The following is a 20,152-nucleotide window of genomic DNA, read 5'->3' on the forward strand; positions in this document are numbered from 1 at the left end:
CCCTTTTATAAGACTTGCTTGCTGGCCCCTGGGTTAAGGACATTCTTCTTGCCACTCTGGACTCAGTATCCTTAAAACTTAACATTCCTTGGCAGAGAGTAAGATATGTAATGTAATGGGGCATATGTAATATAATGAAATAGATATATGTGGAATAAATATTGAGTAAAAGCAAAAACAGGCACAGGTTAAGTACAACAAAAGCTTGGTGTGGGGGACTAGTGAGTTCTACGTTCACGCTGTGTGTAGCCTTAACCTTAGCCAGTTGTGATGATGGAGTGCTTTTGACAAATCTTGGATGATATGTAGATTTGCTGCCACTGAATACAAATATAGAAGAGGAAATGGATGTTACTTTCATCTACTTTGTACTTTGTAGACTACCCCAAACTCACAGCCTACCAATTACTGTAATTTTCTTGTTAAATTGAACAACCATATTATAAAAAGACAAATTAACTTTATTTTTCTAAGAAACTCATGACTCATTAAAACACCCCCCTTTTTATTATAATGGAAAAAGAACACTGCATCTTGGAGCTATCTAAAAATCATCCTTTCTTCCAGTTCCTAAAACACATCCATATGAACTTTAAATTTTGTCTCTAGAAAAATGTATGACACCAGCATGCAGCCATCTTAATACCTTTGAGACTTTGTCAGCAAGAATCTGAGCTCCTAATGTTCTGCCCAAAGCAGGCTCCAGGGCGCTTAGTCAATCAGAACTATTTTGAGTGGTCACACGACGATCCACTTCACCGAATGTTTCAGACCCAAGTCACTAGCTGATATGCTTGGGAAAAAACCTTTGGCTGTACTATAAATGATAGTTTCCATTTTGGAGATTCTGGAGGGTAACTTACACAATTTGGAAGCACTCCTGGAGCCTAGGTTCGGTACCACTTCCCACCAAGCACTCCTGGAAGAGCCCGAAGAGCACCTCCATCTCCTCTCTAGACAGAACACACAGTATTAAGCAAAGGCAGAGGCATGTGCCCTGGGGCTCTGCTGGGCCCAGGCCTACTGGACTGCATGGGACCTTTGCACAAAGGTGTGCCCAACTCAATCACTGGTGACCACACAGGAACACACACCTGTAGTCAGTGGAGCGCAGGCTGTCACGTTCCCACAGAAACTTTCCATGGAAAGGTGGTCATTCCTAGACTTTTTCTTGTCTTTTCTATTCTCATGTGGCCAACCCTAAAACATTAAAACAACAGTCACTGGTAAGCCACCCTTGTCTCCTGATACACAGTTGATTAAATAGCATTTCTTGGGGCCTGCTCAGCAGCCCCCTTTCTTTGCTTCCAATGTAGACAAGGGGGGGGACAGGTGCCTGATAGCACTCTTGAGTGGTTCATTCCATTTTGTCCTTGTATTTCCTGCTGGCTCCCTGCTCTCTGCCATCCATTTCCCTCCCCACACCTGTTTTTTGGTCCCAGGACACCCCTCAGTTTTGGCAACTAATGTGGGCTTGTTTGCTAAACTCTTCAGTAATGACATTTTGGCTCCAGTTATCATCCAGGCTGTAAACAAATGATCCTTTCTTAAAGATACTATTTCCTCTCAGCCCTGGGATTATACACACACACATTCATTCATATTCTCTCCCTCTCTCTCTCTCTCTCTCTCTCTCTCTCTCCCCCCCCATTCTCCCTCCCTCCCTCCCTCCCCTCCCACCTCTCTCTCTCTCTCTTTCTTTCTCTCTTTCTCTCCCTCCATCCTAGCTAACATTTTTCCATCCTCTGGAGCCAGAAGGGATTACGTTAGCCAAAATTAGTCAGAAGGAAAAAGATAAATACCGGATGGTCACAGTTGTATGTGAAATATAGAGAAACCAAATGAAAGGTCAAGAAAAAGTCAAAACTCTCCAGCTGACCTCAGAGCTAAGGCATACAGCAAAGGAGGGGACGGGAGGGGGCAACATAGAAGAGGGATGAACACAGGGAATATGATGGCTCACAGGTTATGTGGTGGCAGAACTATGGGGACTACAACGATGTGAGACAAAAAGATTTAAGTAACAAATGAAATTTTTAAAAAAAATTTCCCATCCTCTTTTCACTATTGGGAGACCTTTAGAGTGTGTCAGCCTGTACTGTGCTCGGCAGTCTCACCCTCGCACGCGTGGCAGCCCAAGGTCATGCTCCTGTGGCACTATATCCTCGGGCGTACCGCTAGCAGAACTGACGAGCTCCCTGACCTCATTCACCCAGAGATGAAGTGTTCACACCACTTCCTCTGCGCTAATTGAGTTTGTTTAATCAAAAAACACCATATGTTATTTCATCACGGAAGGAATGCTTGTTCCCTTCCCTGAAACACTCTTTACAAAGTGTGCTAATCTGCACTGCGTAGACCTTTGGCTGTGTAGTCCCCAAGGTCTCTTGTGGGGAAGTGAAGTAGCATCTTCTGTAGTGAGCGCTTATGTCCACTGGCTTCAGACTTGCCTTACACTGTTTCCCCACCCTTCTGATGCCTGTCTTCGGGCCCACTCCTACCATCAGCCTCAAACCTCAGGTGGTACCCTCTAGTCAGCCCCGGCCTTCCCTCTGATGTGTGATCGCAGCGCTGTGATTGCCTCAGTTCTTTACCTTGTCATCTTCACGGCTCACCCTGGCTTGATGACTCAGTCTTCAGCAGGTAAGCCTGACCTTTAGCGGAGATGCCAACTATTACCCGTGATGATCTCTCAGGAGAGCTTTCTTTCCTGGAAGTTTCTGATTATGCTGATTAACAAAATAGTAGTTCATAGGTTGAATTCAGGTTGTGGGTCTATTTTGATTGGCATGCACAGAGGAGAGATTCTTCTTTTATAAAGTTTGAATGCCTTCAGATGGGGTTTGTGTTCTTTAAAAAAATTGAGTCATTATTGCATTATGAGTTTCAGGTGTGGCACATTATAAAGCCGCATCTGTATATACTCTATTCAGTTCACCACTAAAAGTATAATTCCATCTTTCACCATAAAATTGACCCCCTTTACCCAGTTGGCCCCCTCCACCATCCATCTTCTCTCCTAGTAACCAGTAGTTTTAATGTAAAACTGTATTTTTATTTTATTTATTTGTCTCATTTTTTTTTCTTTTTGTACCACATAGGCGTGAAATCATATGGTGTTTGTCTTTCTCTGACTTGTTTCATGAAGCGTAATACCCTCTATGTCCATCCATTTTGTTGCAAATGTCAGGATTTTATCTGTTTTTAGATTTTTTTTATAGTGAGGCGGCATTCCATTGTGTATATCTACCACTGAGTTCTCTGTCCCTCTCTACTTACCCTTTGCCCTGGCAGATTCTCCACCATCTGATGAAAAGTGCCCTTGACACTCTGCTCAACATACTAGCCCTTCTTTAAGAACTATCTCAGTGATAAATTTCCTTCTAACAAGACTCAGCTAACCTAATGATTCTACTGTACCATATAGGCAGACTTCTAATCATTAAACTGAACTTTATATTAAAGCACCCTTTATTTTGACTCCTAATATCAGGATTAAGAGGGTGTAAGTTAAATCTAATTCTGATTTTAAGTTAAAACAACTATCAAAAGAACTAAAAATAATCCAGCCTGATGGACCATGAGTTATTGGGCTTTTGTATCATTCTTCATTTTCAATTTCCAAAGAAAAGAATTACCCAACCTTTGCTTTAGCTGCCTTTGTCAGGATATATGTTTACCCAACTTCGGCAATCTCAACAATTCTATCTCACCTTCCCAATAGGCCCCGTGTCCCCCCACACTCTCACAAATTGCCAACGTAGTGTTATAAACCAGTGTGTCAACTTTTCCAGAAAACCTGTCGTAGTTGAAAGAAAACATAGTTGAATATATTTTTTGTTAAAGAGTTTAATCAAAACATGGACAAAAACCTAAGCTGATATGCACCAAACTTGCCACTGTTGTAGTAAGGTACTTGGTTTCTAGGAGCCTACTTTTTAGTGTGACTTTCTAGTCTTCAGCAGATAGATCAATTACTTGTAAAAGTTCATCTTCTGTTATAAATGGAAGTGATGACCTCTTTTATCGAGTCTGAGAGACCTGGTGGCTTTTATTAAAATGCACACAATCTACATAAATACCTATGTGGTTTTTGTCTTTCTACTTTATAGGAAATCAATGTGTTAACAGTTGCATTGGTCAACCAAGACCGAGGAGAGAACAATATTGAGAAAAGAAGCCAAGGCTTAAAATCAGAGAAAGAAGCTCTACTAATTGGTAAGGAAAGTTTTATTTTCTTCATCTGTTCTCTTATATAATTCTTAGGTAATTCATGTAAATAATATTTAATTTACCATCAACTGCGTAACGGTTTACGCAGCTTTGCCTTCTGGTCAAAGGTAAGATTCACTCTGTGAAGTTTATATTACATATATTTCAAATTAGTGGCATACAAACTGGTGTGTGGGGTTGCGGGGGAAGCTCTTCTGTAGCATGTGTGTTAGTTGGTTGTCATACATGAAACTGAGTTCAAGGAGACAAATCAATTTGCATCCCACATGTTACAAGTCCAAATTTCAACATTTGGCCCAATCTCTTCCAACAAGAGGCCAGATCGGTCCAGTCCAAATGTTCCAAACCAATTCGAGTCCCTAGGCTTTAGAGAGGACATCCTGAGGTCTGCCCCAAGGTCAGACATGTACTTCTGTCAAGATGGGGGCATCCAGATTATCAGTGCCAAGCTAATGCATGATCATCTGATCCAGGAGTCCCAAAATAAATAAAACAAGCTAGTCATAAAATACACCTAGGTTGGCTTTTTCTTTGTCTAGACAAAGCTCCACATGTTCTCTTTTGCTAGTTTTCATCCTCAGATCCGGCAGTAGTACTTACTCTCACAAGAAAGAGTTTTGATGAGGATGTGTTGGTACTCTAACTAAGACCCCACCTTAGGAACCTGTAGATTTGAGCCTGTCTCCAGAACCCTCAAATTCGACAGGGAAGCCACCATCCTCACTTTGTGATGCGCAGCATTGATTCAAGCTGCTCCTTGGCACTGACCCCAGTGTGGGGTTCCAAGTTTAGACTGACTCCTCCATGGCATAGTTAAGAGTGAGGAATGAGGCTGTTGTGCATGGGAGACAAATTGTTCTTCTGTAGTTTGTTATCTGGCAAAAGTAGCACTGGGTTGCATTTTCTAAATACCGTATGCATTCACCTCAGAATGACAGGTACACCAGGGCCTGTGGAAGCTGGCACAGGAGGAATTACACTCAAAAGATAGTCCAAACTTCATCCATCAAATATAGATTTTTCAACTACAGGGTTATTGAATATGACATCAACTTAGAGATACTCCAAGGAAAACCAATTACTTTTCCTCTCCCGATGATATACAGCTATAATAACATGCCGTGCACCAGTTTCATAAGACATGCTGATGTGCTATCAGTTTCGGGAACCCAAAATGAACCCATATGTAGCTGGCAAGTGGATTTTTCTTCTACTGGAAAACGTGTCAAACTCTGACAACTGTTTCTCTTTTGCTCAGTGTGACAAACTGTTTCTCTTTTGCTCAGTGTGACCCTATGATGTTTTCAGGGTATGAGCAAAGCACATAATGATCAGCTGTAAACTTTCCCTCTTTGTTTAAGTTGAAATAATACAGACCACTTGAAGGTTGAAAAAATGGAAATGTGTCTCCATCTTCTTTATTTCCTACTCACTACAGGTTGTTTCTCCTTTTGTGTTCTAAATAGAGAACACAGTCCATTTACAATGTTTTCTAAGTGAAACACAAACTTTCTTGTAAGCTATCTCAAAAATATAGGAACAATATGCTCGCTTGGCATACTTTGGGTCAGGATATCCATTAAAAAGTAGGTATGTTGGCACAACCAACTCTACATTTTCCAGGACATTTCCCTTTACTTTGGCCTTTTGAACTGGTCTGTGTTTGTTAGCTTTCGGAGTTTGGCATTGATCAAAAGAGAAATAGTGTTTTGAATTAACACATGAGAATGTTGAAATAGAGGGCAAGCTAGAGATGTAGGTGTTTGATATAAATGGACAAATTTAATTTTCCCTCATTTCTCTAATAACTGTCTGCCTAAATATTTTCTCATACTCAAAGTTTAATGACAGATATAATTTCGGGTTAGTTTTTAAACTTCTGACTCTTAGTTTAGATACTTTATACTGCATATATTAGTGACACCAGGTGGTATTTATCTTTCTCCTTCTGACTTATCTCAGTTAACATTTTCCCTTCCAGCTCTGTCCATGTAGCCACAGATGGCATGAGGTTATCTTTTTTGATCACTGACTAGTATTCCATTGTGTGTATATACTTCATCATCTTGATCCATTGATCTGGGGTACTTAGGTTGTTTCCATAGTTCAGCTACAGTAAGTAGCACTGCAGTGAACATGGGAGTGCGGTTTTCCTTTCATTCACTGGTTATGAATTTTGGGGGTAGATGCCTATGAGTGGAATTAGTAGGTTGTATGGCAGATCAAATTTTAATGTTTTGAGACACTTCCATACTACTTTACATATGGAGTGGACAAATTAGTATTCCTACCAGAAGTGTAGGAGGGTTCCCTTTTCTCCACACCTGGGCCAGCACTGTTCCTGCTCTTTGTGATATAGGCCATTGTCATCAGTGTGAGATGAGATCTCACTGTGGTCTTGATTTACATTTCTCTAATAATAAGTGACTGTGAACATTTTTACCTGGGCCCATTTGCAGTATCAATATCTCCTTTAAAGAGTGTCTATGTAGGTCTTCTGCCTGTTTTTTGATTGGGTGGTGGTGTTTTCGTAGAGTTTATGAGTTCTTTATATCTTTGCCATCAATCCTTTGTCAGTCAAAAGGAGAGTAAATATCCCTGAGAATGGTAAGGTAGATAAATATTTCCAAGATTAGCAATATCCTGCCAAAGGATGCAGGTATGTCCTGCCATTAAATGTTCATTTATACTTCATAGATACCACCTGAATGTTAGGACCAATAAGATCTCTCCCACAGCTTCTGGAATCTCTATAAGGACTGTGATGGGGGCAGAATATAGGTCCAAAATTGCTCTGGAGCAGGCAAAAGAGAGAAGAGAGTTTGGAGACTGGGGAGGCTGTGGCTATTCTTTTCTTAAGAACTCTCATAAGTAGAATGATTCCAGGAGTCCTCCAGTCCTCTGATATATCAGGAAGAGTCAGGAATACTCTTTACAATTATCCTGTAACATTTGGAATGGTTAAGCCTATATAAAGGATACAGTGGGCCTAGTCTAAGTCAGTCTGGAAGGCCAGGCACACAGCAAAAATATCTCCCTTCTCGTGGAAGTATTTATTAACAAAGTCTTCATCATATCTGAGTGTCTACAGTATATGCAGTATGCCTATGTATTCGGAAAACTCAACCTCATAAAAAATGTACCTGTGTTTAAATGTCACATAAAAATGCACAGTGATAAAAATCTTGATTTGCCTGGAAGAAAAGGGTCATCAAGGAATAAGCTATTCAAATCAATTCCATCTATAGAAAACATAAAGTGATGATTAGAACTTCCAAACCAATGAGGAATCCTAGGTATTTGTGATTATTTATGACACTTATTTTTCTGGATTAAAGTGCGTATGCTTTCCAGACATTCTCATGCTCAGTTAAATGAAATTGGAATCTTTAAGGCATATTAGCTAAGTAAGTACCACAGAAGATCGGTGGGGTTTCATTGATAACCTTATTTGGAAATGTGCAGAATTTGATCTAGAGTCCCTTGGGAATTCAACAACCCTGACAAACTTTCTGCTTGACAATTAGTGGGGATCAAATGCTTTGTTCCAAACTAAACTAAAGGGAGAACCATAGAAAGTACTTTATTAGTGTGATTAAGGCTTATTTATTTTGCAATCAATCCTGAAGAGAGGCAGACATATTACTGAACCTAAAAGAACTAAGATTTTGATGGTGTATTTCAGGGCAGCATTTCACATCTCACAACTCTGTAGTAACTGCACAGGAGGTCAACTTGGCATCGCCAGGTGTTTGTGCTGCAACTCCCAGTCATTTCACATGTGGCCTAGATGTTGGATTTGGTGTACTTTGAATTTGTGTGGGACAAAATGAATCAATACTTTTGATTTAGGACCATAGCTTTGGTGTTGTGTTTGACTGAAAATCACTGGCTGTTATGGAGAGTGAATCAAAAAGGTTGTATTGATGGGCTAATAGTTTTAAGGAGTTGTCGACAATATAACTCTGGGTCTGTATCACCTCATCTTCTCTCACTTTCTAATCATTTCTAACACAGTAGGTTTCCATTCTCAGCAGTCCTGATTGGCACCTTGTTAGTGTCAGTCATTATTGTAAATCCCATACAGATGTAGTCAAAACTGTTGACAAGTCTAAAGTACCTTTTTCTTTAAAACTTCCCTGGACCTCTGAGGTCCCTTTTTCTTTAAAACTTCTCCGGACCCCTGACAACCATTCCCAAATTCTTAATGATCAGTTTCGTTACATATTGTTCCTGCCCCTTACAGATTAGGAAATGTAAATTATCGACAACCAAGATGCTGCTTCTGCCTAACTCTCCCTCCCACCTGACAATTCCCTCCATTTCCATCACTGTCAGCGTCTCACACACAAGCACATGTCCAATCTATCTCTGAATTAGAATATTTCCCCTAATACATAGATATTAGGAAGCAGATGAATGGAATGGACAGGAAAACTTGAAGGTTGAGTGCTGTGTGTTAGGTGTGTTTTTAGTGAGTAGAGATGAGGCCATCTGTACTGTGCCTGACACAAATGACCTGGAGTGGATGTTGTTCTCTACAAGCAAGTGACCGTAAAGAATGAGTCTTTGACCTAAGTCTTGTTCCCAAAGCACAAATGCCCATACCGATAAATTACCAAAATTTTATGAAGAGCCTACTATCCAATGTAAAAGTTGCTAGCCTCCCTTGTGGAAGAACCATCATCTGGGTAGCCTATTGAAAACCCAGACCCAGGGCCTCCCGGGTGGAGCAAGGGGTTAAGCACTGCACTATGAAGCAATCTATAGCCTCTGCAGCACGGGTTCCATCCCTGGCCAGCCAGGGAGCAACCCACATGGCGCAGCAGACCTCTCCTGACTCACCCGCTGCTCCCCTCAGCAGTGTATTTCAGTCTGCCTGTTCTGTTCCCCACTCTGTCTCTGGTGAATTCTCTCAACCCCCACACCTCTGGCCTGTGCCCCAGCTTTTGTATGCATGGATGGATAAATATTTTAAAAATATAAAACACAGACCCTTTGGTCTGACACACACAGTGTGATTATTATGAAAGTAACATCCAAGGTGATCCTGAGGTATGTATTTCTGGGACCATGTTTTCAGAACCACCTCTCTGCCATATTGAAATCCTGTGTTACCAATGGTGGTGATAAGATGAGCTGCTTTTCTCATGAAGTTCTTACATTAGTAGGAAAGAAGGCAGTTAATTATAAGGGAGCATGGCCTTTACTGAAAATCAGAAATGGAAGGAGCCACCCTGTGACCTGGTTTGTTTTCCTCACTGTGCTTCACTATTTAAAAGCATGTCCTTTATTGTTCATGAGTGTATTCATCACTTACATTGTTTACCAAGAACAGGGACCTCACTTGTCTGATGTGGTGCTGCATCCCTAGAACCTCAGCCCTGATTGCTTCTAAGGAAAGATGTAAAGAGCGAAGGAAGCAGTGAAAAGCTAGCACTATTGGGCTAATTTAAAAGTGGTCCTTTGGGCCTCAGATCCACAACTGAGAATACATTAGGATGTTGATGGGAAAGGCTCAGTATGCCTTTGTGCGCCGCCTCTGTGCGCTCTCCTAAGGTGGAACTGGCCGTGTTGTCACAAGTTATACAGAGCTGGTCTGTACCTTTATCTCTAGATTTTTCAGGTCTGTGAGATGTGCAAAAAGGTCAAGAATACTCACAGGCCCCCTACTCTTTTTATTTTCATAAGTTATCTACTTAAAGTTGTATTTTGCACTGCTGGGAAATCCATTCTTAACTGCAGAGACCTTTGTTTCTCCATGGAAATGGCCAAAATGAATTGTTGAGTCCATCCCATTGGAAGCCCACCAGTTCGGCAATGGCTGCGTTCTCCACCCTAAGTGTCTAGTATGTCTTTCGCTGAAATCTGTAGGTCCAATGAAGAAAAGGAACGCTGCCTTCCCCTTTCACAACCCCCCAAGTCTGTATGAGTCACTCTCTTAGAGCGTAGCTCCTCTCCCTGGGAAGCCCTCAGCTTCCTCCATAAGGGGTGTGGGGGGATATCTCTCTACCATTTCTCGGAGGTTCTCTGCAGAAAGAAGTGGGCATAGGACCATCTGTCATCAGCCTGGGGCATCAGGGAAAGTCCCGCTCTCCACCCAGAATGGAGGCGATTCCCCAAAAGAATTCTGCCTCTCTTTCCTACTTAGGAAAGGCAAATAGGTATTATTTTTAAAACATTTTTACTTTATTAATAAAGCATTCATTAGAACCTATTTTTTAAAACTTTTCAGGCTTTTTAAAATTAAGGTAATACTTGTTAACAATATTTTAAGTTTCCGGTATACAGTTTCACACCTGGACAACTACATAAGCCACCCCATGTCCACCAACCAATCAATACCCTCTGCCTGCCCCACACTCTAAGAATATTTCTTATTCATACGTTCTTTTCTAAAGGTGGGTGAGCATATTTATAATCATTATCTTGAACTCTTCATGATGGAGTTTGCATATCTGCAGTTCCTTATTCTTTTCGTGGAGTTTTGTCTTGTTTCATTTGGGATATGTTCTTCTATCTTCCGATTCTCTGTTTGCTTCTGTGTTGTTAGCAAATCTTCTCCATGTCCTAGTCCTGAGGGTTTGGCCTGATGCTGGTGATATCTCCTGGAGTCCAGTCACTCCTGTCTTCCCAAATTATTGTCCCCTTTGTGAGCTGCACCCCCTGTCTGATGGGTCAGGACAGCAGAGCGGGTAGGGCTGTCAGCCTGGACGCGCTGTGGTGTGTTGGTTTAGCCTTGGCCATCAGCCATGCCAACGCGCGGTTGATCAGCATTACTACATTGACTGTACACAGGTGCATCGACACATGGGCCCTTTAAACGCTGCTGCTTAGTTTACTTTGGCTTCCCTCTGACTGTTAAGGCAGGGGCTCGGGAGCTCATCTCCGCTGTGCTGAAATAAAGGGTTGTGGTGCCTGCTCAGGAGAAGTTCTGCACCTTAGAGATCTTTTCTCCATTGTACCTCGCAATGCACAGGGTCGGGTTTCTTCCTTTAGAAGCATTTCTCTGTCCCTCCTTTCCTTCTGGGCACTTTAAATAATTCCATTGCTAGTGCGACTCAAAATATACATGCTGATGTGCTCACCTCCACCTACATGACAGCAAATTGACAACAGATATGGGTGCACACAGAAGTAGGCCTGAAATTTGCATTAGTAGAGCAGCCACTACAAAGGGAAAAAAAGCAGCACCCAGAAGGAAAGGAGGGACAGAGAAATGCTTTTAAAGGAAGAAAACCTCCCCAAATGTTGATGAAACCCTCGGGTTCTCTGTGCTCAGTGTAAGGGTAAACTGGGACGTACTCTTTATAAAGTGACCACTCTTCCCAGAGTGTCCCAGGCTTCACACAGGAGTCAGGGGTTCCCGGACCCTATCCCACATCTCCCCATGGACACCCTGCACTCCGTGGACCGACCTGGTGTAGAGAGGTGCTCCTACAGTGCGCACTTCAACTGCATTTCACGTGAGCGTGGGGTTTCCCTTGGACCTGTGGTGCTCAAGCATCCAACTTCACAGTAGTGAGTGAGAGCATAGCCTTGGATTGCTTTTCGAAGCCTGTTTAAAAGAGAACCAAAGATGCAGTCTGGACACAGTTTCTTAACAAATAGCAACATATAGCCTATGGAGCCTGTCACCTCATTTCATTCTTTTGATGTTGGATGTAGGAGCAGCAAGGGTTGGAAGGTGCTGCTGCGATGTCAGTCCCGACACCGACATCCGGGTTCTCAGATTGTCAGTACAGTTTTGACATTTGAATTTCTTGATGGAAGTCTTCTTGATTTATAATCAGATTCCAGACTAACTATTCACTCTTGGAGTTTTTCAATAATCTTTTTTTAAAGATTTATTTATTTATGCATACAAGAACCGGGGTACAGGCCAGAGGAATGAGGGGTGAGAGGATTCACCAGAGACAGAGTGGGGAGCAGAACAGGCAGACTGATCTAAACACACTGCTGAGGGGAGCAGTGAGCGAGTCAGGAGAGGTCTGCTGTGCCATGTGGGTAGCTCCCTGGCTGGGGATTGAACTCAAGCTGCAGTGGCTGAGGATAGCTTCATAGGCTGTGTCTCAACCCCTTGTGCCACCAGGGAGGCCCTCAATGATCTTTTAAAGTACAGTAGAGAGTAGGAGAGAGTGAACCAGCTCCTTTCCACAAAAGCAGCAATCATAGGGAAATAGGGATTGTTTGGGAAGAACTCGTGCTTCCTGCAGTGGCACTGATGGCAAATATGGACGAAACACATCTCATAACTAGCAACTGAAACGATCAGGAAATTTGGGGGGAGCGTGATTTCTGATGGGTGCATGTGCCCTTTTCCTACCGCAGAGTCCCCTGAGGAAAGAAATCATTTTATTCTCCCAATAATTCCAATTTTATATGGGTAAATCAAGCATAAAATTGGTAGTTGAAATGCTACTAGAAGCCTTTGTTTAGAAATGCCTTTATTCATCTATATATTATTTCAGAGTGTAGCTTTTCTAGCTACGATTCAAGGAGGGTGGTGTGTCCTGTCTGCCATGTTGCTGTGACTCTCTAGAATGTGCTCTCCTCGATGGCGTGCTGGTAGAAAGTAATGACCGAGCCTGACGAAGCCATCATTGGGGTGAAATGATGTTGTGGGAGAGTCTTACTGTTTCTCCGTAACATACAGTGTTTGTCCTTTTAATCCAGGCATCATATCAACGTTTCTTCACGTCCATCCCTTTGGAGCGAACATAGAATACCTTTGGTCATACATGCAGCAGCTGGATTCCAAGGTAAATTTCTGATCTCGTGATGCTGAAATTTCCCGTGATGGCTTCTGGCTGTGGGTGCGCCCCCCTCACCCTCCGTGCCCTCCCTGAGCTACACAAGGGAGACAATAGTGTGTGATGTTTACGGGCTGCTCCTGGACAAGGACCTCAGTGTGGGGCAGGCAGTTGTATTTACTTGCTTTTGTCTATGTAGAAAGAAAAGAAGTTATTTAAAATCAGCCTTTCGGCTATGCCAAATTGCTTTAAAAGACATATGAGGGATTTAAAATGGCAGATTGGCCTGAAAATTCCCCCAAACAAGGGAGAAATCAGGTCAGGGTGGCTGGCTAATGTGACATTATCCTCAGACCATACTCTCACAGGATGCGATGTGAAGGCCTCCACACAATAGAGAAAATCACCTCAAATAACAAAGATCTGATGTGACTGTTAAGAAAACTACATTAATGGGTGTTTTCCATCATTATTCTCTAAATGGAAAAAATGACTGCTAAGTTAATCTCAGCTGGGATCCTCCAGGGTCATTCCAACATCAGGACATCATTTTTCAGAGGCTCAGTTCTCCATCTGCCAATCAGCTGTTTTCCCAGCATGACGCAGGTTTGTGTGTTAAAAGGAAGGGACAGAAAGCTCAATTTACGTATCAATATGAGAACAATGAGCCAGACCTCTGTCCAAATAATGATACATTAACTAGCACTGCCTGGGGAAACTCTGGAAGGGGTTGGGCACAGGACAAAGAAGCTAGGTCTGTCAGTAAGGCATCTGTTAAGTGTTCTGCTGTGGAGGAGAATGGAAATGAGCAGTTCTTCCATAGGACACAGCAAAGTCATGGAATTGTAGGACCAGGCCCTCTGCTGCAGCTCGAGGGGCCTGAATGCACTTGTAGAATTTGAAACTGTCAGTGGCCAGTGTTGATTAGTGTACTGTGTTCTTTGATTCACATTACCTTACTAATTCATCATTCCATAACTGCTTGACCTTTCTATGGGTCTTGCACTTCCCCTTTGAGAGAAAGCATCTGGCACAGAAAGCATTTTTCCCAATCCCAGATTCATGTCCTTTTATTCTCTCCCAGTTGGTGATAGGATGGACCCAAAACAGGAAAGAGATGAGAAGATTCTTAAAGTTCAGAATCATGTCTTCTCTGTAGCCTCCACTGACATGGAGAGGGGCATAACAGAAAATTCTGTTAACTGAGGTAAAATGAGAAGAAACATAACACTTTTTTTCTCCTTTCAATTAGGTCATTGTTTATTTCATCACAACCTTTGCCGGGAGGATTGAATGAAATGCTTCAGCCAATGTGCTTGGCATAGAATAAGCCCTTGGGAAGGTCTTGCTTTGGTTCCTTTTACCTTCCCTGGCATTCTTGACAGTCCCAACCTTTCTGAGAAGTCTTTGTTGAAAAGCAGTTGTTCCAAAAAAAAAAAAAAAAAGGCAGAAGTGGGCTAAGAATGTCAGGACTCTTGTTTCCTCTCCATATCAGTGGAGAGAGAGAGAGTGTGTGTAAACGAGACCCCCGGGGTCATCAGTGATGAATGATTGGAAGCTCACATCTCCTACCCTCAACAGAGTGAGTCAGCCATTAGTTCAGGTGAGACTGGTTTCCCTTCAGAACAGTCTCCAAGAAGAGAGAATTCATCCCTGGCCCCTAGCTATTATGTGATGGACTTGTCTAGAAGGGATTCAGAAAGAAAATTCCATTTAATCTCCAACTGGCACCCTTATTTTAGAAGTTAATGAAGAAAGTATTTCCCTCACAGAAGAAATAGACAGGCCCTCTCCCAGTGCTCTTCTCATCTGAATGAAATGGTCAGTAGAGTGTCAGCTGTTTTCCTCATGCCTAACAAAATATCAAAAACATGTTCTGACTAAAAACTCCAGGGTGCCGGATTGGACTACATACTCTTCTACTCCAGAGAGGTTCAGAGGACATTTTGACTTTATAAGCTACACAGCAACTTACAGCAATGTACTAGAATTCTGTATCCTCAGGGCTTTAAGTAGAAAACAAAGTAATGACTGGTTTGTCCTGTAAATAGCCACCACAGCCTTATCCCTGCCTCAGCTGCCAAAAGGTTCATAATCCAGGCATGGCCACTGGCTGATCCTGAGTTGTCTGGTGCAGGGGCCCACACGCTGCCTCCAGTCATTTAGAAGGAACTGAGTGACATAATGCCCCACAGAGTTTTTAGTATGGAGGCCAAATATTCTATGTGGGCTCCCCAACTTGGGCCAGGGGTGGGGGGCGGTACTGACTATAGTAGGATGACTCTGTAAAACTTGCATTTAGAACAGAAGTCACGTTGATTTGGCCAGCATCATCACTAACACAATGTAAAGTAGCATTTAGCATCTAGCTACCCTCTACCCAGATGAGTGCAAGAAGAGCTTTAGTGGCTCGGGATTAACCACAGCACTCTGAAGCTATCCACAGCCTCTGCAGCACAAGTTCAATCCGCAGCTGGCCAGGGAGCTACCCACATGGTGCAGCAGGCCTCTCCTGCTGCACTCAGCTATGTATTTGTCCGTCTACCTGTTCTGCTCCCAGCCCTCTGGTACAAATACCCCCCCACCTCAGGACTGTACCCACATCTTGTATGCATAAATAAATCTTTAAAGAAAAAACATGAGTCCCTCCCTCCCTCCCACACCAAGATGCTAAGTCAGGGACTTGGGGAATGGGAAGCCACTGAACAGCAAGATTGGCCTTTTTATTGACAGTGCATCTACCTGAACACTGGTATTTGGGCTTTAGAGAGTGAGTCCAGTGTTGCACCCCCATTTCCACCATGTTCCAATCTTGTTAACAGGGTGTCCCACTGTTCACTTCCTGTTCGCAAAACACATTTCAGCCCCCCATCCCAGAGCAATCAGCATCGTGCTCTGTCACGTAAATGGAAACTTGTGCTACACCTATTTAGGTGAAAAACTTTACATATATTTAAGTTTTCAAGGTATAGAGTTGGAATCTAAGTCAGTTCGACCTGAAGGTAGCTGTAACAATCAGTCACTATGACTCTGAAGGCTCTGTTTAAAAGACTAGTTGGTTAACCTGGAATCTTCAGCACATTTTAAAGGAATTCACTAAGTTTTCAATTATTATAGGCCCAAGGAATGCACTAAGTTTTAATTATAGGCCCAAGAATAGCAAATACATGGTGTGAAATCTCCATGAACAGTTGATTTTACTTACTGGTCTTTTTGGTCTCACCATCCAATGAATCTTATCAAATCAAAAGCATAGGTTCCAAAACCATACATAGTGATCCTACCAAGGAAAAATAGGTTTGATTCAATGAACATATTTATGTACCCACCTCTGCGCTAAGCCAATAATCTTCACAACGTTCATCTTAAATGTTTCCCCTTTGCTAGGACAGACCATCTAGATAGGGATCATTTAGCATTTAATACAGGATTCCACCAGATATAGCAGAGCCCAATGCCAGTGTCTTCTCTGCCTTGTTACACGAGGTCTGCCCGTACGGACATGCATGAGGATGCAAACACAAAAGAAAAAAAAAAAGTCAGGGTTTACACTGCAGGGTTGTAGTTGAATTGTTAATGAACAATGAACCATTGCTCAAATTTTTATGTAAAAAAAAAATCTAAGAAAATCGTTGCGCAAACAACTCAGTGCGGATTTCGTGGAGGGTAGTGTGTATAGGGTTGTAAATGTAGGGTTTTGTTTCTCTTCCTACACCTTTTCAGTCCCTGCAGAAGTTAGCGGAAGAGAAGTCATTGCGACAAGAAATCCAACCACAGGCCCTGCCTTTGGCTTCAGTGCTGTAGATCAAGCCCTGCCCCCTGAGCAGAGGGCAAGGTGTCTTCCAGCCGGTGATGGCTTTGGAGCCCCCCACATCCATCCCTACCTCCTCCTGTAGCGAGGGAGAGTCCAGGCTTGCTGTGGCTGCTGAGGTAGCCAAGCTATGAAGAGTTGACCTGGAACCATTACACTCTCCTGACCCACTCTTTAGACGCTTGCAGGAGGAGGAGGAAGAGGGTCGAGCTCAGCATGGAACTCATGCTGTTCTTCATCAGGATGTTACTTACAGCCACGCAGAAAACGACATGTTTTCTTTCTCACTGGGAAAGTTCATCTATACCCAACTCCCTGCCTCTTGAAGGTGACTTCTTTCTCTCCAAAAGTGACTTCTCTTCCTTTCTAACAGATATCTGCAAACGAAATTGAAATGCTTTTGATGAGGCTGCCACGCATGTTTAAGCAGGAGTTCACAGGTGTGGGAGCAACGCTGGAGAAAAGGTGGAAGCTGTGTGCCTTTGAAGGGATTAAAACTACCTAACTGTTAAGAGCAAAAAGTCTGTGGGAATGAAGCCGTCTGAACCCGACCAGGGCTGTGCAGCGTGAGAGCTGGAAGTCTGGGGGGGCCCCGTGTGGGGTTTTGTGGAGCCCTCAGAGCCTGACGTTCGTTCCATCCGTGGAATTCTCTTGTGAGTGGAAATGTCATTGTGTGCCAGTTCCTTAAAACCCAGCTCATACTGTGACAGATCTGTTTCCTATGAAAACCAAGCAGTGATTCCACAGTCATAACGATGGCAAAAATCTTAAAATATGCCACATTGGAGAACAGCTCACCAAGCAAAATATTTAAAGTTAATGATGGTGTAGCAATGCTTGTTGCTAAGCTACAGAGTTGTGTATGTAATGTATAGCTGAAATCATTCAATGACATTTTCCTCAGTCTTTCTGTTTTAATAAAAAAAAAGTAATTTTACAGTGAGGAAAAAAATCATACCAAAAGAAAACTTGAATATGTGTCAGAACATTTATTGTATTTTGTAAATTAAGTTATATGCTGTTCCAGGGACTTTGCCTTATTGAAGGGGCAGAAAATGTGATTGGACTCCTTGAGAATGCTTTATCGAGAATATTATTTTTCTAATGTAACAATTCTCCATCATAAGTTCTTTTAACATGGACTGCATAACAATTTTCATAAAATGTAAATAAAGGAAAAATTAGTGCTACTGTCTTGTACTTGGTATGTAATATTCAGGTTTATGCATCAAAATAAACAGTAAATATTCCTGTTACAAATTTTATAGCAAAGATATTAATTTTTTTCAATAAATATGACTTCTACCATATTGGTTTTTCAAATTCTTTGAGATATTTGAGTTCAGTTTTATTTAGTGCCCATCATTTCTAAAAAGACGAAGTGTATGAGTGACATTAAGAGAACACAAACATAAATAACTGTAAAGTGGATAGTACTAAGAAAAAAAGATTATAGAGCATTAGAGTAGACCATGGCTAAACATACCAAGATACAGCATCCAAATATAACAAACATAAATTTTACCTTTGTTTTGAGCTTTGATGGTTAGGTGCCAAATAGCCGTTTAGTTCTTACTATTTCTTGGGTAACATACAAGCTAGAACAGGAATTTAAGAATTAGCAGTCAAATTATTAACAATTTAGGCAGATTTTGGTATTCCCTTCTGGGATGCCCTTTTTCCTTCCACTTAGAAATAGGATACAGCTTGAGATTGTTATCTCCAGCTTCCTCAAAGAAGAATCACATAAACATAACTATTCAAATTGTTACTTTTAAATGAAACAGTTTTTCAAAAGATAGCTCAGCAGTGAGTGTTCTTTGAAGTTCTGACAAGATGTTCCCAATTTCCCACTGGACATCACTGTTCTATCTTTTCACTGAGCCCTGATACATTAAGGTATTTATTCATAATTCCCATAAATACCTACTTATGTCAGGCGCAGTGCGAATGCTGCTAATGTGGAGATGAGTAATACCCTCTTTAATAAACTCAGACTTCAGTGGGGAAAAACATTTTCCCAAACCTTCTCCACGTGAGTTGACAGGGATGATATGACAAGGGGTGTTGGGGATTCAACTAAATATCAGTAGCTTATTAAACATTGGAACACTAGAAGCTATTTCATTACCATCTGTCAGTGCCCACAACTACCATCGTCCTGACATGTTTAGATCAGGAGACCCTATGGACACATGTAATTGGAGAGATGACCTCATTTACTGATATTGTCATTGGAAAATAACATTAAGAGGTTCACTTAAAAAACAATGAGAGCAAAATTCTGTGAGATACCTAGTTAAAAAAACAGTCTAGCAGGACACAACAAAAGGCACCATACCTAGATTCTTTTTATTTTTTACATCATGTTCATTTCTCAACAATATTCGCAGGGGAAGATGAGGGAGAAGGATCAGAGAGAGAGGGAGGAGCACAGGGGACTGTGGTGATGGTGCACGGGTGTATCGGTGAAGGAAATTCTATGGGAACTAACCCTGGGGGGAGCAAATATTGTTTTAAAATGAACAATGATTCTTTATTTATTTATTTTTTTTTTAATAGAGGCATGCTTTTTTTTATTTATCTATTCGTTCGTTTTTGTTTTGTCTATACATGCATTGGGTACAGTCAGAAGCACGGGAGGGTGGGAGAATTCACCAGAGCTAGAGCGGGGAGCAGAGCAGGCAGAAGGACCGAAGTACACTGCTGAGGGGAGCAGCGGGCGGCAGGAGAGGTCTGCGCGCCATGCGGGACCCTCCTCCGGTGGCCGGGGAGCAGCCGGGGATCGAACCGGCGCTGCAGAGGCCGCGGGCAGCTTCGCAACCCAGCGCTCAACCGCTGCGCCACAGGGGAGGCCCGAACAATGATTCTTTATTAATTGAAAGCATGAGCAGTATTTTTAAATGTGCATTTGTACATTCAAATGTTGCCAGTAGGCACCGCAGCTGCACTGCACGGAGTAAACTAGCATCGAGCTCTGATGAGGAAAAGGGCATGGAGGGACCTCACATTCAATCAGATGACAAGACACTATATTCTAAAACTGTTCTAGAGTTCTAAATAGCAACTCAGGTCTGAAATGATTAATGCAGCTTCCAAAATTTTGGATTACATGTGTCATCTGAGCTAAATTTCTATGTTAGACTCCTATGCAAAGCCACACAGGAAAATGTGTTTTGCTAGTAATATTTTAATTTATACTTGAAACTAATCATATTGTCAACAAATGTATTGATTTTATCTAACTGCAATTACTTAAGTTTTACATCCTAACATCTAGCTACCCAGTAACAAATCTTGGGTTCTGAGAATCAGCAAAATACTAAAGGTTTGGAGACACCTCATAACCGGGCCC

The 20,152-nt window shown here is 42.1% G+C and overlaps 1 protein-coding gene across 2 annotated transcripts in view; it reads left to right on the plus strand.

Annotated features, from left to right (window-relative positions):
• Positions 1-17,302, plus strand: part of ENOX1 (ecto-NOX disulfide-thiol exchanger 1) — a gene marked incomplete at both ends in the record, with an annotated part of 223,766 nt that extends 206,464 nt beyond the window's left edge. For both annotated transcript variants that reach the window (XM_084234631.1, XM_084234632.1), the window contains 3 exons: positions 4,113-4,218; positions 12,910-12,995; positions 17,171-17,302. In XM_084234631.1, coding sequence (XP_084090757.1) covers positions 4,113-4,218; positions 12,910-12,995; positions 17,171-17,302 — 324 coding nt within the window. The remainder of the gene's footprint in view (positions 1-4,112; positions 4,219-12,909; positions 12,996-17,170) is intronic.
• Between the last annotated feature and the right edge of the window lie 2,850 nt (positions 17,303-20,152).

Source organism: Talpa europaea (assembly GCF_964194135.1).
Source record: "Talpa europaea genome assembly, chromosome: 6".
Lineage (NCBI taxonomy): Eukaryota > Metazoa > Chordata > Mammalia > Eulipotyphla > Talpidae > Talpa > Talpa europaea.